The sequence below is a fragment of the Phyllopteryx taeniolatus genome, chromosome 18, assembly GCF_024500385.1.
Source record: "Phyllopteryx taeniolatus isolate TA_2022b chromosome 18, UOR_Ptae_1.2, whole genome shotgun sequence".
Classification (NCBI taxonomy): domain Eukaryota; kingdom Metazoa; phylum Chordata; class Actinopteri; order Syngnathiformes; family Syngnathidae; genus Phyllopteryx; species Phyllopteryx taeniolatus.
Window position 1 is genome coordinate 1244616 of NC_084519.1, and position 17556 is coordinate 1262171.

A 17556-nucleotide genomic window follows, 5' to 3' on the forward strand; every position below is an offset into this window, starting at 1 on the left:
TGCCGAAATCTCATAGGTCGTCATGTTACAATTTAGTCAATAAAGGCCTACTATTGGAGCGAAACGGAATGCTTTGACGCTCGCCTTTGGGCCACACGACCTTCGAGAGGCTTGGGAGAGACCTCCCCTGAAAGGTGGATTCACATCGATGGAGTGTGTGGAACGTTAGCCCACTCGCTCAAACTTAAGGGTTCAAAAGTTCTGCCGGAATCACATAGGTTGTCATGTTACAATTTAGTCAAAAAAGGCCTACTATTGGAGCGAAACTGAATGCTTTGACGGTCGCCGCTCAGCCCCACAATCGTCCAGAGACTTGGGAAAGACCTCCCTTCATAGATCGATTCCCAACGATCGAGTGTGTCGAACATCAGCCCACGAGCTCAAACTTAAGGGTTCAAAAGTTCTGCCGAAATCACATAGGTCGTCATGTTACAATTTAGTCAATAAAGGCCTACTACTGGAGCGAAAAGGAATGCTTTGACGCTAACCTTTGGGCCGCACGACCTCGGAGAGGCTTGGAAGAGACCTCATCTGAAAGGTGGATTCACAACAATCGAGTGTGTCGAACGTCAGCCCACTAGCTCAAACTTAAGGGTTCAAAAGTTCTGCCGAAATCACATAGGTCGTCATGTTACAATTTAGTCAATAAAGGCCTACTATTGGAGCGAAACTGAATGCTTTGACGGTCGCCGCTCAGCCCCACAATCGTCCAGAGACTTGGGAAAGACCTCCCCTCATAGATCGATTCCCAACGATCGAGTGTGTCGAACGTCAGCCCACTAGCTCAAACTTAAGGGTTCAAAAGTTCTGCCGAAATCACACAGGTCGTCATGTTACAATTTAGTCAATAAAGGCCTACTACTGGAGCGAAAAGGAACGCTTTGACGCTCGCCTTTAGGCCGCACGACCTTCGAGAGGCTCAGGAGAGACCTCCCCTGAAAGGTGGATTCACAACGATCGAGTGTCGAACGTCAGCCCACTCGCTCAAACTTAAGGGTTCAAAAGTTCTGCCGAAATCACATGGGTCGTCGTGTTACAATTTAGTCAATAAAGGCCAACTACTGGAGCGAAACGGAATGCTTTGACGCTCGCCTTTGGCCGCACGACCTCCGAGAGGATTTGAAGAGACCTAATCTGAAAGGTGGATTCACAACGATCGAGTGTCGAACGTCAGCCCACTCGCTCAAACTTAAGGGTTCAAAAGTTCTGCCGAAATCACATAGGTCGTCATGTTACAATTTAGTCAATAAAGGCCAACTACTGGAGCGAAACGGAATGCATTGACGCTCGCCTTTGGGCCGCACGACCTCCGAGAGACTTTGAAGACACCTCATCTGAAAGTTGGATTCACAACGATCGAGTGTGTCGAACGTCAGCCCACTCGCTCAAACTTAAGGGTTCAAAAGTTCTGCCGAAATCACATAGGTCGTCATGTTACAATTTAGTCAATAAAGGCCTACTACTGGAGCGAAATGGAATGCTTTGGCGCTCGCCTTTCGGCCGCCCGACCTCCGAGAGGCTTGGAAGAGACCTCATCTGAAAGGTCAACGATCGAGTGTGTCGAACGTCAGCCCACTAGCTCAAACTTAAGGGTTCAAAAGTTCTGCCGAAATCACATAGGTCGTCATGTTACAATTTAGTCAATAAAGGCCTACTACTGGAGCGAAACGGAATGCTTTGACGCTCGCCTTTTGGCCACACGACCTCCGAGAGGCTTGGAAGAGACCTCATCTGAAAGGTGGATTCACAACGATCGAGTGTGTCGAACGTCAGCCCACTAGCTCAAACTTAAGGGTTCAAAAGTTCTGCCGAAATCACATAGGTCGTCATGTTACAATTTAGTCAATAAAGGCCTACTACTGGAGCGAAACGGAATGCTTTGACGCTCTCCTTTTGGCCACACGACCTCCGATAGGCTTGGAAGAGACCTCATCTGAAAGGTGGATTCACAACGATCGAGTGTGTCGAACGTCAGCCCACTAGCTCAAACTTAAGGGTTCAAAAGTTCTGCCGAAATCACATAGGTCGTCATGTTACAATTTAGTCAATAAAGGCCTACTACTGGAGCGAAACTGAATGCTTTGACGGTCGCCGCTCGGCCCCACAACCGTCCAGAGACTTGGGAAAGACCTCCCCTCATAGATCGATTCCCAACGATCGAGTGTGTCGAACGTCAGCCCACGAGCTCAAACTTAAGGGTTCAAAAGTTCTGCCGAAATCACATAGGTCGTCATGTTACAATTTAGTCAATAAAGGCCTACTACTGGAGCGAAACAGAATGCATTGACGCTCGCCTTTGGGCCGCACGGCCTCCGAGAGACTTTGAAGAGACCTCATCTGAAAGGTGAATTCACAACGATCGAGTGTGTCAAACGTCACCCCACTAGCTCAAACTTAAGTGTTCAAAAGTTCTGCCGAAATCACATGGGTCGTCGTGTTACAATTTAGTCAATAAAGGCCTACTACTGGAGCGAAACGGAATGCTTTGACGCTCGCCTTTGGGCCGCACGACCTCCGAGAGGATTGGAAGAGACCTAATCTGAAAGGTGGATTCACAACGATCGAGTGTGTCAAACGTCAGCCCACTAGCTCAAACGTAAGGGTTCAAAAGTTCTGACGAAATCACATGGGTCGTCGTGTTACAATTTAGTCAATAAAGGCCAACTACTGGAGCGAAACGGAATGCTTTGACGCTCGAATTTGGCCGCACGACCTCCGAGAGGATTTGAAGAGACCTAATCTGAAAGGTGGATTCACAACGATCGAGTGTGTCGAACGTCAGCCCACTCGCTCAAACTTAAGGGTTCAAAAGTTCTGCCGAAATCACATAGGTCGTCATGTTACAATTTAGTCAATAAAGGCCAACTACTGGAGCGAAACGGAATGCATTGACGCTCGCCTTTGGGCCGCACGACCTCCGAGAGACTTTGAAGACACCTCATCTGAAAGTTGGATTCACAACGATCGAGTGTGTCGAACGTCAGCCCACTAGCTCAAACTTAAGGGTTCAAAAGTTCTGACGAAATCACATGGGTCGTCGTGTTACAATTTAGTCAATAAAGGCCAACTACTGGAGCGAAACGGAATGCTTTGACGCTCGCCTTTGGGCCGCACGACCTCCGAGAGGCTTGGGAGAGACCTCCCCTGAAAGGTGGATTCACAACAATCGAGTGTCGAACGTCAGCCCACTAGCTCAAACTTAAGGGTTCAAAAGTTCTGCCGAAATCACATAGGTCGTCATGTTACAATTTAGTCAATAAAGGCCAACTACTGGAGCGAAACGGAATGCTTTGACGCTCGCCTTTGGGGCGGATGACCTCTGAGAGGCTTGGGAGAGACCTCCCCTGAAAGGTGGATTCACAACAATCGAGTGTGTCGAACGTCAGCCCACTAGCTCAAACTTAAGGGTTCAAAAGTTCTGCCGAAATCACATAGGTCGTCATGTTACAATTTAGTCAATAAAGGCCTACTACTGGAGCGAAACGGAATGCTTTGACGGTCGGCGCTAAGCCCCACACCCGTCCAGAGACTTGGGAGAGACCTCCCCTGAAAGGTGGATTCACAACGATCGAGTGTCGAACGTCAGCCCACTCGCTCAAACTTAAGGGTTCAAAAGTTCTGCCGAAATCAGATACGTCGTCATGTTACAATTTAGTCAATAAAGGCCTACTACTGGAGCGAAACGGAATGCTTTGACGCTCGCCTTTCGGCAGCACGACCTCCGAGAGGTTTGGAAGAGACCTCATCTGAAAGGTGGATTTACAACGATCGAGTGTGTCGAACGTCAGCCCACTAGCTCAAACTTAAGGGTTCAAAGGTTCTGCCGAAATCTAGGTCGTCATGTTACAATTTAGTCAATAAAGGCCTATTACTGGAGCGAAACGGAATGCTTTGACGCTCGCATTTCGGCAGCACGACCTCCGAGAGGCTTGGAAGAGACCTTATCTGAAAGGTGGATTTACAACGATCGAGTGTGTCGAACGTCAGCCCACTCGCTCAAACCTAAGGGTTCAAAAGTTCTGCCGAAATCACATAGGTCGTCATGTTACAATTTAGTCAATAAAGGCCTACAACTGGAGCGAAACGGAATGCTTTGACGCTCGCCGCTAAGCCCCACACCCATCCAGAGACTTGGGAGAGACCTCATCTGAAAGGTGGATTCACAACGATTGAGTGTGTCGAACGTCAGCCCACTCGCTCAAACTTAAGGGTTTAAAAGTTCTGCCGAAATCAGATAGGTTGTCATGTTACAATTTAGTCAATAAAGGCCTCCTACTGGAGCGAAACGGAATGCTTTGACGCTCGCCTTTGGGGCGCACGACCTCCGAGAGGCTTGGGAGAGACCGCATCTCAAAGTTGAATTCACAACGATCAAGTGTGTCGAACGTCAGCCCACTAGCTCAAACTTAAGGGTTCAAAAGTTCTGCCGGAATCACATAGGTTGTCATGTTGCAATTTAGTCAATAAAGGCTTACTACTGGAGCGAAACGGAATGCTTTGACGCTCGCCTTTGGGCCGCACGACCTCCGAGAGGCTTGGAAGAGACCTCATCTGAAAGGTGGATTCACAACGATCGAGTGTGTCGAACGTCAGCCCACTAGCTCAAACTTAAGGGTTCAAAAGGTCTGCCGAAATCACATAGGTCGTCATGTTACAATTTAGTCAATAAAGGCCTACTACTGGAGCGAAACTGAATGCTTTGACGGTCGCCGCTCGGCCCCACAACCGTCCAGAGACTTGGGGGAGACCTCCCCTGAAAGGTGGATTCACAACGATCGAGTGTGTCGAACGTCAGCCCACTAGCTCAAACTTAAGGGTTCAAAAGTTCTGCCAAAATCACATAGGTCGTCATGTTACAATTTAGTCAATAAAGGCCTACTACTGGAGCGAAACGGAATGCTTTGACGCTCGCCTTTGGGGCGCACGACCTCTGAGATGCTTGGACGAGACCTCATCTGAAAGGTGGATTCACAACGATCGAGTGTTGAATGTCAGCCCACTAGTTCAAACTTAAGGGTTCAAAAGTTCTGCCGAAATCACATAGGTCGTCATGTTACAATTTAGTCAATAAAGGCCTACTACTGGAGTCAAACTGAATGCTTTGACGCTCGCCTTTGGGCCGCACGACCTCCGAGAGGCTTGGGAGAGACCTCCCCTGAAAGGTGGATTCACAACGATCGAGTGTATCGAACGTCAGCCCACTAGCTCAAACTTAAGGGTTCAAAAGTTCTGCCGAAATCACATAGGTCGTCATGTTACAATTTAGTCAATCAAGGCCTACTCCTTTGCTGATATGTTGGACTCCAATGGCAAGCCCTTTTAACATTACACAGCGAGACTGGATGTGTGTTGCAGATATTTGTAATTCAGTTTTGGAAAGTCAAAGGATGTGAGATATGCACACATTGTGCTGTGTACTGTTGCACATACCTTGTACAATCACAACAAGGGAACTGGTAAAAACCTTTCATAGGGAAGAATATTTTTTGGTTATTAGCTAATGTAGGAGTTATCTTTGGTCATTGCCTTTGTTCCAAACATCATTCAATACGAACAATTATATCTAATATTGTAATATTATATTGCAAAACAAATTATTATAAAGTTAAGTGTCTAACCTATATAACTGTATAAAGTGCTGAAACCAAACATGGTCAGTCAGTATGGTTCAACTTGTGTAACTTGTTTGCACGTAAGCTTTCAATGAGCGTCATGCGTCTTTGGGATGCCGTAAAAGCCCTAAGAATCATTCGTTTATAAGCGTGTAAACCCCGATAACTCGTGATCAGCGATATATATATATATATATATATATATATATATATATATAATTTTTGTTTAATTTTTTTCCCTACATGTAGAAGACCCACTTATGACAGCACATGTTTGTTATGTTGATAGGTAGGCGGAGATCTTCGTTAGTGACGTAGATAAGCTTGAGAAATTCGAATTCGAAAAACGTCTAGAACTCAGGAACGCGTGGACGATTTAAATTTATATTTCACATGTTTACTGAGGCACCATAGAGCCTATATTACATCACAAGTACTAGAAAAAGTCGGTTTGGTAAAATATGGCACCTTTAATGTAATAATATCTATATAATTGTGGTGTCATTTTGCAGTTGTGAAGAACTGCATATCATGGCATCGAGCTGAAAACTCCTATGTCCATACCTGGTCAATTTCATATGTATTCACAATCAACACGATACAAGTGCTCACCGTGTCGTCACCAAATGCTCACATGGTGTGTTGGTTGGCAAAAAGTTACTGTTCAATTGGGTTATTCACACGAATTAATCATGGTAGTGTCATGTTGCATTATCCGCATTACATACATATTTAATAGTCAGATGATGGATGGATGCTAAGAGCTTTTACCATATGTCCACACTCGTGGAAAGCTGGTTTCAGTGCTTTACAGTCCATAATAGCAGGGACATGCACAGATATTTTGGGGGGCAGATGCTCAAGTACAAAATAAGGACACCCATCACTAAAATTAAGAACAAAACTGTAGTCTGTATTTAACGGATGTAGCAATATTTATTTCTGTTAAAACAATCACAACACAGTCAATAATCAGACTATTACAAAGGAGGTGAAGGGAAACTACAGTGGATGAACTGTAAAAAGTCTACACACCCTTGTTAAATGCCACATTTTTGTGATATCAAAAAATGAGACCAAGACAAATCATTTTCCCCCGTAAATTTCATCTATAATCTGTACAACTGAATTGAAAAATAACATATATTTTGAAGAGGGGAAGTAAAACTAAACAACTGAGATAATGCCATTGGATAAGTCTGCACATGCACACCCTCTTGTAGCTGAGGATGTGGCTGTGTTTACAATTAACCAATTACATTCAAACTCATATTAAATAGGAGTCAGAACACACCTCTCAAGAGTCAGCACACAAAATAAAATTCAAACGTTCTAGTCGACATTTACTGGCATTTTTTTTATTACATTCCAGAGCACAAGCCATGGTCCTCAGGGAGCTTCCACGGCATCATAGGGAACTCACTGTTCAAAGGCATCAGTCAGGAGAAGGGTGAAAAAGAATCAGAATCAGAATCAGATCAGAATCATCTTTATTTGCCAAGTATGTCCAAAACACACAAGGAATTTGTCTCCGGTAGTTGGAGCCGCTCTAGTACAACAGACAGTCAATTTACAGAACACTTTGGAGACATAAAGACATTGACAAAAAACAACAACAAACAACAATTGTGCAAAAAGATGCAGAGTCCTCTAGCACTTTACAAGGCCTTCAATGTATCAAGGAACACAGTAAAGACAGAGAGTGGAGAAAATATGGGAGTGACATTACCAAGAACTAGATGTCAAGACGGAAGGATGCCTTACTATACAAAGAAAAACATCCAAGCCAGGCAACATTTTCCCAAAACACACTTGAAATCTCCAGCACGTGTGTGGTTGAAAATGTGTTATGGTCCGATGAACCCAAGGTTAACTATTTCGCCATAATTCCAGTTTGGTGAAAACACAACACTGCTCATCACAAAAAGAACACCATACCTTCAGTGACGCATGGTGGTGGAACTAGGAACTAGGGCCTTAGTCAAGGTGGAGGGAATTATTAACAGTTCGAAATAGCAGTCAGTTTTAGCACAAAACCATCGGGCTTCTAATAGAAGGCATAAACAATTGTCAGGAAACGCATACTAGAACATCTGGGCTTTATTTGTGATTAATCGGCACGTCGGGCCAAATCTGGCCCTCCACAGAGGAATGGAGGGACAGATTTGTCCCACCGGCCCTGTGTTTGACACCCATCTTATCAAGGCTATGGTATTCTGGTAAAGAAATGACATCACTGCTTTTCTAGTTGCGATCTCAATTTCAAAAATGTCTCGTATGTTATAAATAGTGTGACTCACCCATTATTCAGTGGCACGAGTTTAAAACCATGCCATTTTTACTATTATTATAATATTTTGGTGGGGTCTTATGACAAGGTGGCACAGTGAACAACTGGTTAGCACATCTACCTCACAGTTCTGAGGACCGGGTTCAAACCCCGGCTTCGCCTGTGTGGAGTCTGCATGCTCCCCCTGTACCTGTGTGGGTATTCTCGGGGTACTCCGGTTTCCTCCCACATGCGTGGTAAGTTAATTGTGAGGATAAGCAGTACAGAACGGATGGTTTTATGACGTTTGAATATTAGTCGCAGTTTATTTTGAAAATCAAGGGCGGAAATCCATCATTTTTGGTCGTCACATGCTCAAGTCAAGTCAGACATCCGGCTGCAAAACGAGTTTTGCAAAAATAATTACGCTACCAATGTAATTTACTTCTAGTTAAGAAGTCCAACTTGTTCGTTGTCTGGAAAATTAATGGCAATAACAGCAGTTAGCGCGACACGCTAGCTAGGTGAACCGCTAACTTGACAGTTGCCTTCCCTTCCCTTGGAGCTCCAGGAAAGGGCGCTGTTCTCCACTTCCGTGTACCAATCGCCGCCACGGGGCCCCCACCGGGTTAAAAGTGTTTATCTGTGTCGTCTCCTCTTTGAACTCCGACGGCGGAACTCGTCACGTCTGTCGCTGCCAGAACTCTGCGTGGGCTCATTCGAAAAAGTTGAGTTTCGTACCTGTTTCGTTCGATTTCAAGCATTAAAAAAACTTTGTAGAAAGTAAGCCAACAACAATGTAACCGAACGCGAAAGACACCGCAATTGTCAGCAATTTGAAGTGCAGCTAATGTAGAACGATACATTTGTGGTACATTGTGCTAACAACTGTTTACTTGGTGAGCGACCGAATCTTGTCTGCCAAAGTTAATTTGTCACTCTAGCAAACAAATTAGTCGTTAAAGGCAAATATTACATACATTGCGTACGTTTAGAACACGAAGACACAATGCAAGTGATAGCTGTGTAAATATATTCCATCAATTAATAGTCTGAATAAGCAATGATCTCAAAATAAGCTTGTAGTCATCAGCACATGTACAGAACCTTGTAACTAAGTGCTATATAATTAAAATTAGTATCATTCCAGTTTCTCTGAAACACCGATACACTTCGTAATGTGTGAGATGTGGCAGTTGTGCTTTTTCAAAGTAATATCATGGAGCTATGTTTTGTAAGCACAATGCCCTTACAGTTCTGAGGCTCTGGGTTAGACTCTCTTCTATGGGGAGTTTGGATGTTTTCCCTGTGCTTGTTTGGGTTTTCTCCACATACTCTGGCTTACTCCCATATTCCTCCCACATATTAGGTTAATTGAAGACTATAATTGATGACTCAATTGGCCCTTGACCAGTCCAGGGTGTCCCCTGCCTTTCTTCTCAAGTCAGATGGGACATACTGCAGCTCACCCGCTACCCTAATGAAATTATCATTTTAAAACTCCTGGGGCACCATATTTGGGTTTCTGCATCCGACCATAAGATAGCGAGTAGCAGTTTCTGCAATCAGCAGTGCGGACTCTGACCAGAAAGTAGATTGTTAGTGAACGGTGAAGCCAAACACAAAAGGCAGTGATCCCTCTCCTGCTTAGAGCCAGTTAACAATTTGTGTAACATTATCATTGGCTGACTGGTTAGAGCGTCAGCCTCACAGTTCTGAGGACCCGGGTTCAATCCCCGGCCCCGCCTGTGTGGAGTTTGCATGTTCTCCCTGTGCCTGCGTGGGTTTTCCCCGGGCACTCCGGTTTCCTCCCACATCCCAAAAACATGCATTAATTGGAGACTCTAAATTGCCCGTAGGCATGACTGTGAGTGCGAATGGTTGTTTGTTTCTATGTGCCCTGCGATTGGCTGGCAACCACTTCAGGGTGTACCCCGCCTCCTGCCCGATGACAGCTGGGATAGGCTCCAGCACGCCCGCGACCCTCGTGAGGAGAAGCGGCTCAGAAAATGGATGGATGGATTATCATTAACTTGTCATTAAAACATCATAAGTCAACATAACCTCAATGACACAATTTGTGATACACAGAGGATGACACAAGCGTTTAAGGGACGGAGCCCGTTTCAGTTGAGCAGTAGGGAGAACATGTCATTGTGACTTTGCATATAATTTTAATGGGCTCTTGTTCTTGTTAATGGTAATCAAAGTACTGTTATCAGTATTGTGCCGCTACCGGCCTTATTTCAAGGTCTCTTTACTGCGGTCAGGCCAGCCAAAAAGATAAAGTCAATGCAGCGGCTAAAACAACAAAATAATGCCTGAACCATACGTTTTCCCCCGGTGGCTGGCTGACTGGGTTGCGGGCACTGGTACAAATAAAGCACTTTTCTTATGCACCAGCGCCGCATTTTAAATTAAAAAAATCGCTGACGATCAGGCTCATTTAATCATGGCAGCCAAAATTGCGATCACGATTAAAATTCGATTAATTCTGCAACCTTAGTCTTGGGGTACTCATGCAGGCTGCTGATACGAGCCACTGATACTTAACGCAAACAAATCTGACATCAAGTAAGTCGTCCTCTCCGGTATTTGGCGCTACACTACAGTGGTTTGAGACAATGGCGAGTCTTCATGTGCGTCAGACAAAACGAAATGTCTTTTTCACAATTACGCTGATGTGACAAAGTGTTTGGCCCCTTAATGATTTTTTTTTTTTTTTTTTTTGCTTGTTTGCCACACTTAAATATTTCCCATCGTCAATTTTTTTTAAAATATTGATCAAGAACAAGACAAGTAAACACAACATGCAGTTTTTAAATGTTTTTTATTATTAAAGGAAAAAATCCAAACCTACATGGCCCTGTGTGAAAAAGCGATTCACACGGGTGTAGCGTAAATAAATAAAATTGTAATTAATTTAGGAGGAAAGAATGAGCTAGAAGCGACGCCTGCGTCCAGACCGGGAACAGGTGGATTTGGATGAAGGGAAGAAGGAAAAAAAGGAGCCCAAAAAGTTCCCAGGCAGGACGGCAGGAGTGTCTCGTCTCGCAAGAACTGGCGCGTTGTGCCCGCTTCCGTTCCCTCTGAGTCTGCTCAGGCCCCCAAACAGGGCAGCTTGGAGAGCTTGCAGGATGCTCTGCAGTCGGGATGCTCCGATGTGTCTTTGTCACCTTGTGGTGAGGTGGGCGTCCTGCCTGGGCCAGTCGTCGGCAAGTTGATTGGGTGAGACAAGAGCTACTCAGACAGCATAGCTCCGGCCTTTTTATGGCCGAAGCGAGCCAGAAGGGGGTGGTTTACCCCCTCCCGCCTTCCTTTACCACCTTCGGGACCAAAAGGTGAGCTGGACCGCTTCTGAGTGTTAATTTCCCATTTTGGTGTTGTTTTCGTGGTTTAAAACCAGTGGAATAAAATATTAATGATTGGATTTAAGATAACGAGACCATTTTACCACTTTGCATTGTCCCACGCTTATCCTCTTTAATCTTCTTTTCCTTTCGGCTTGTCCCGTTAGGGGTCGCCACAGCGCGTCATCCTTTTCCATGAGAGCCTATCTCCTGCATCCTCCTCTCGAACACCAACTGCCATCATGTCTTCCCTCACGACATCCATCAACCTTCTCTTTGGTCTTCCTCTAGCTCTCTTGCCTGGCAGCTCCATCCTCATCATCCTTCTACCAATATACTCACTCTCTCTCCTCTGGACGTGTCCAAACCATTGAAGTCTGCTCTCTCTAACTTTGTCTCCAAAACATCGAACCTTGGCTGTCCCTCTGATGAGCTCATTTCTAATTTTATCCAACCTGGTCACTCCGAGAGCGAACCTCAACATCTTCATTTCCGCCACCTCCAGCTCTGCTTCCTGTTTTCTCTTCAGTGCCACTGTCTCTAATCCATACATCATGGCTGGCCTCACCACTGTTTTATAAACTTTGCCCTTCATCCTAGCAGAGACTCTTCTGTCACATAACACACCTGACACCTTCCTCCACCCGTTCCAACCTGCTTGGACCCGTTTCTTCACTTCCTGACCACACTCACCATTGCTCTGGACGGTTGACCCCAAGTATTTAAAGTCCTCTACCCTTGCCATTTCTTCTCCCTGTAGCCTCATTCTTCCCCCACCACCCCTCTCATTCATATATTCTGTTTTACTTCGGCTAATCTTCATTCCTCTTCTTTCCAGTGCATGCCTCCATCTTTCTAACTGTTCCTCCAGCTGCTCCCTGCTTTCACTGCAGATCACAATGTCATCTGCAAACATCATGGTCCACGGGGATTCCAGTCTAACCTCATCTGTCAGCCTATCCATCACCACTGCAAAAAGGAAGGGGCTCAGGGCTGATCCCTGATGCAGTCCCACATCCACCTTAAATTCTTCTGTCACACCGACAGCACACCTCACCGCTGTTCTGCTGCCCTCGTACATGTCCTGTATTATTCTAACATACTTCTCTGCCACTCCAGACTTCCGCATGCAGTACCACAGTTGCTCTCTGGGTACTCTGTCATAGGCTTTCTCTAGATCTACAAAGACACAATGTAGCTCCTTCTGACCTTCTCTGTACTTTTCCATCAACATCCTCAAGGCAAATAATGCATCTGTGGTACTCTTTCTAGGCATGAAACCATACTGTTGCTCGCAAATACTCACTTCTGTCCTGAGTCTAGCCTCCACTACTCTTTCCCATAACTTCATTGTGTGGCTCATCAACTTTATTCCTCTATAGTTGCCACAGCTCTGCACATCACCTTTGTTCTTAAAAATGGGCACCAGTACACTTTTCCTCCATTCCTCAGGCATCTTCTCACGCACTAGAATTCTATTGAACAAGCTGGTCAAAAACTCCACAGCCACCTCTCCTAGATGCTTCCATACCTCCACAGGAATGTCATCAGGACCAACTGCCTTTCCATTTTTCATTCTTTTTAATGCCTTTCTAACTTCCCCCTTACTAATCATTGCCACTTCCTGGTCCACCACACTTGCCTCTTCTACTCTCCCTTCTCTATCATTTTCCTCATTCATCAACTCCTCGAAGTATTCTTTCCATCTACCTAGCACACTGCTGGCACCAGTCAACATATTTCCATCTCTATCCTTAATCACCCTAACCTGCTGCACATCCTTCCCATCTCTATCCCTCTGTCTGGCCAGCCTGTATAGATCCTTTTCTCCTTCTTTAGTGTCCAACCTGCCATACATGTCATCATATGCCTCTTGTTTTGCCTTTGCCCTGTGTCGCATCTCAATGTATTCCTTTCGCCTCTCCTCGGTCCTCTCAGTGTCCCACTTCTTCTTAGCTAACCGTTTTCCTTGTATGATTTCCTGTACTGTGAGGTTCCACCACCAAGTCTCCTTCTCTCCTTTCCTGCCAGAAGATACACCAAGTACTCGCCTGCCTGCTTCTCTGATCACCTTGGCTGCAGTGGTCCAGTCTTCTGGAAGCTCTTCCCGTCCACCGAGAGCCTGTATCACCTCTTCCCGAAAAGCTGCACAACACTCGTCCTGTCTCAGCTTCCACCACATGGTTCTCTTCTCTGCCTTTGTCTTCCTAATTTTCCTCCCCACCACCAGAGTCATCTTACACACCACCATCCTATGCTGTCTAGCCACACTCTCCCCTACCACTACCTTACAGTTGGTAACCTCCTTCAGATTACATCGTCTGCACAAGATGTAATCCACCTGTGTGCTTCTACCTTCGCTCTTGTAGGTCACCCTATGTTCGTGCCTCTTCTGGAAAAAAGTGTTCACTACAGCCATTTGCATCCTTGTTGCAAAGTCTACCACCATCTGTCCCTCCAAGTTCCTTTCCTGGATACCGTACTTACCCATCACTTCTTCATCACCCTTATTACCTTCACCAACATGTCCATTACAATCTGCACCAATTACGACTCTCTCTCTGTCTGGGATGCTCAGAACTACATCATCTAGCTCCTTCCAGAATTTCTCTTTCACCTCTAGGTCACATCCTACCCGTGGGGCATAGCCACTAATCACATTACACATAACACCCTCAATTTCAAATTTCAGCCTCATCACTCGATCTGATACTCTTTTCACCTCCAAGACATTCTTAGCCAACTCTTCTTTTAAAATAACCCCGACTCCATTTCTCTTCCCATCTACACCATGGTAAAATAATTTAAACCCTCCCCCTAAACTTCTAGCCTTACTGCCTTTCCACCTGGTCTCCTGGACACACAATATATCAACCTTTCTCCGAATCATCATGTCAACCAACTCCCGAGATTTTCCTGTCATAGTCCCAACATTCAAAGTCCCCACATTCAGTTCTAGGCTCTGTGTTTTCCTCTTCTCTTTCTGCCGAAGAACCCGCTTTCCACCTTCTTCTTCTTCTTCTTCTTTGACTTCGACCCACAGTAGCTGAATTTCCAACAGCGCCCTGCAGGTTGACGGCGCCGGTGGCGGACGTTGTTAACCCGGGCCACGACCGATCCGGTATGGAATTCTTTGGATGAACGCTCATATTTGTTTGGCAAGGTTTTAAGCCGGATGCCCTTCCTGACGCAACCCTCTGCATTTATCCGGGCTTGGGACCGGCCTACAGTTTGCACTGACTTGTGCCCCCCATAGGGCTGCATTGCTTATCCTCTTTAATACCTGTAACAAATGTTTCAAATGTTGGGATTGTTGAGCAACACTACTATTTTCAATGTGGCATTTGTGTGGTGTGGAGTGAAACATTTCATCTGGTTCAGTTGACAACGGATTCGACATCAGACATTCATGTTTGCAGCAATACAGTCACTAGTGGCGTTCATGTAAAGTTCTTAAAATATTAACTCCCAGCTAAGTCCGGTACAGACTGTGTTTCATGAATCTGCGTCTGTAGTGCCATTCCGTCACCTGTGGGTGTCGCTGTTGCCTGTTCAAACTCCCATGTGGCGCGGTACCCAGCAGAGTGGAGGCGCCTTTGTTGGTGAAATCCTCCGGGCTGGCTGTAAGTTAATTAACTTAGCTTCCTCGGGCAAACTCGGTATCTTTGGTCTCCGCTTTGAAGCTCCGGGTGCTCGTAATTCACTTAGCGTCGGCCTGCCAAAGCAAATGTCTGTGTCTTGCTTCTGTTGATTATGGCTGCTGATTCATTTAACGTCCGAATGTGAAGTTACGTCTCGCCACTCCGTGGTCGTCTATCTCGAGTCTCGCTGGGTGTCATCTTTTCATGGCGTGTCCGCTATAGGGGGAAGGAAGGACAATGATCCAAAACACACCAGCAAGTCCAATTCTTGAATGCCTGAAGAAAAACTAAATGAAGACTTTGGAATGGCCGAGTCAAAGTCCTGACCTTAATCCTATTGGCATGACTTTAAAAAGGTGGTTCATGCTCAAAAACCCTCCAGTGTGCCTGAATTACAACAATTCTGCAAAGATGAGTGGAGCAAAATTCCTCACTGTAAGAGACTCATTGCAAGTTATCACAAATGCTTGAATGCAGTTGGTTGCTGCTCAGACTGGCTCAACCAGTTATTAGGTTTAGGGGGCAATTATTTCTTCATACAGGGCCATGTAGGTTTGGATATTTTTTTCCCCCTTAATAATCAAAACCTTCATTTAAAAACTGCAATTTGTGTTTACTTGTTGTCTTTGGGTAATATTTAAATTTGTTTGACGATGGGAAACATTTAAGTGTGACATGCAAAAAATAAGAAATCAGGAAGGAGGCAAACACTTTTTCACACCACTGTATCTGTCATTGTGTTAAGTGAAATTTTATGTATCAAAAGTACTAGTGGTATTGTTATCGGTGGGTACTCGAGTGAATACTCATACTGGTATCGGTCTGAAAAAGTGGTATCGAACATCCCTAATAAAATACACGTGGACATTTTTTGTTAGCTTGAAAATGATTGTTACAAGTCAATATGAATGAAACTAAGCCAGTTCCATCAGTTAATCCTATTTTGACAACCTGTCTGTTTCCACAGCACTATGAGTTTACAAGAGATCTTTGAGAACATGAAGCTGGCCCGTGAATATGCTTTGCTGGGAAACTACAACTCAGCCAGTGTTCTCTACCAAGGCCTGCTCGAACAAATCAAGAAACATGTGTACACAACACGAGACCCTAGTCTTCAACAGAGATGGCAGAGCGTAAATAATATGATGATTAAAAACAAGAACAATCAGCTTGGACGCTATTATATATCTGGTTTCTTTCTCCAGTTGTGGCAAGAAGTTAGCGAGGAGAGCAGCCAGGTTCAAGACCTCCTGTCGACACTGGAGAGCGTTCAGCTGCACGCCGGAGCTGTTAAACCAATTGAACCAGATGATTTTGAGATGAGGCCTGTACCCATTGAACCAAGGTAAGGAAGCTCCAGGATCCTTCTTTGTTTTAAATACTTTTTTAGGCCTGGGGGGAAAAAAGTCGATTGGGGGGGGGCTTCGAGGCAAATTCTCTGCCTCGAAGCGCCGCTTGCACCATATTTCCTGTACGTCCATGTCTATTTACCGCCCTAAGCCTGCCCGCTGAGAGTGCTCGCTGGCTGGCTTCGAGAGTGCGGACATGGTAAGAATAATAAATACATTTTATTGTAGGCGCCTTTCTGAGCACCCAAGGTCTCCTTACGAAGCAAATAAAAACAAGGAAGCAACAACAACAGAACAAGCACAGAGAATTATTACATACAGGTAAAAGTTCAATCTAAAAGTGAGTGTAAAAAGTGTCAAATCAAATGAACAGGAGATTAAATCATATTAGCCAGTTTAAACAGATGAGTATTTAGCTTAGACTTGAAGGTGGGGAGATAGTCCATATTGCGGATGTCAGGAGGGTGGACGCTCCAGAGATGGGGGGGGGGGGGCTAGAGCTGGCTGTCATCCGCCTAACAGTAGAAGTTGATATTACTGTATATTTGTGGAAGATATTGCACACTAAACTAGTATTACGTATGAGTAAAGTAAATATGTATGAATAATATAGTCATGGAAAAAACAGATCCATTGTTTTTTTCTTGTTCATTTTTGTCTGGTGCAATTTAGTATGTGAGTGGCTGGCGACCAGTCCAGAGTTAGCTGACACGCCTGTGACCCTAGTGAGGATAAGCGGTCTGGAAAATCTATGGTTGGATGGATGCAACTAAAAGTACATTTGTTTGGACAAACATGATGATGACAACGAAAATAGGGCGCCACGGTGATGAGTAGTTAGCACGTCTTGCTCACGGTTCTGAGGACCGGGGTTCAAATCCCGGCCACGCCTGCGTGAAGTTTGCATGTTTTCCCCGAGCTTGCGTTGGTTTTCTCCGGGTACTCCGGTTTCCTCCCACATCCCAAAAACATGCATGGTAGGTTGATTGAAGACTCTAAATGGCCCGTAAGTGTGAATTTGGGTGCAAACGGTTGTTTGTTTATGTGCCCTGCGATTGGCTGGCGACCAGTTCGGGCGAGAGGCGGGGTACATCCTGAAGATAGCTGGGATAGGCTCCATCACGCCCTCGACCCTAGTGAGGATAAGCGGTAAAGAAGATGGATGGATGGACAACGAAAATGGCTGAGAGAATAGAGATTAATAAGAGTTGATATGAAGCTCTAGCAGTTTGCAGTGGTTTTCTTGATAATAACCAAAATAAAATTTAACAATACAATTAAGCTTCTGTATACTTCAGGTGAAATCCATTTAGTGGGACCAGGTAGGGTTAGGCA

General features: G+C 45.1%; 1 protein-coding gene across 2 annotated transcripts in view; it reads left to right on the forward strand.

Annotated features, from left to right (window-relative positions):
* Window positions 1-8275: 8275 nt before the first annotated feature.
* katna1 (katanin p60 (ATPase containing) subunit A 1) overlaps window positions 8276-17556 on the forward strand; it is a 33829-nt gene continuing 24548 nt past the window's right edge. The window contains exons 1-3 of one of the 2 annotated variants that reach the window (XM_061755045.1): window positions 8276-8608; window positions 15840-16005; window positions 16078-16217. In XM_061755045.1, coding sequence (XP_061611029.1) covers window positions 15844-16005; window positions 16078-16217 — 302 coding nt within the window. In that variant the 5' untranslated portion in view covers window positions 8276-8608; window positions 15840-15843. Of the gene's footprint in view, window positions 8609-14331; window positions 14353-15839; window positions 16006-16077; window positions 16218-17556 lie in introns of those variants that run through there. The other variant, XM_061755046.1, reaches the window with a different exon arrangement.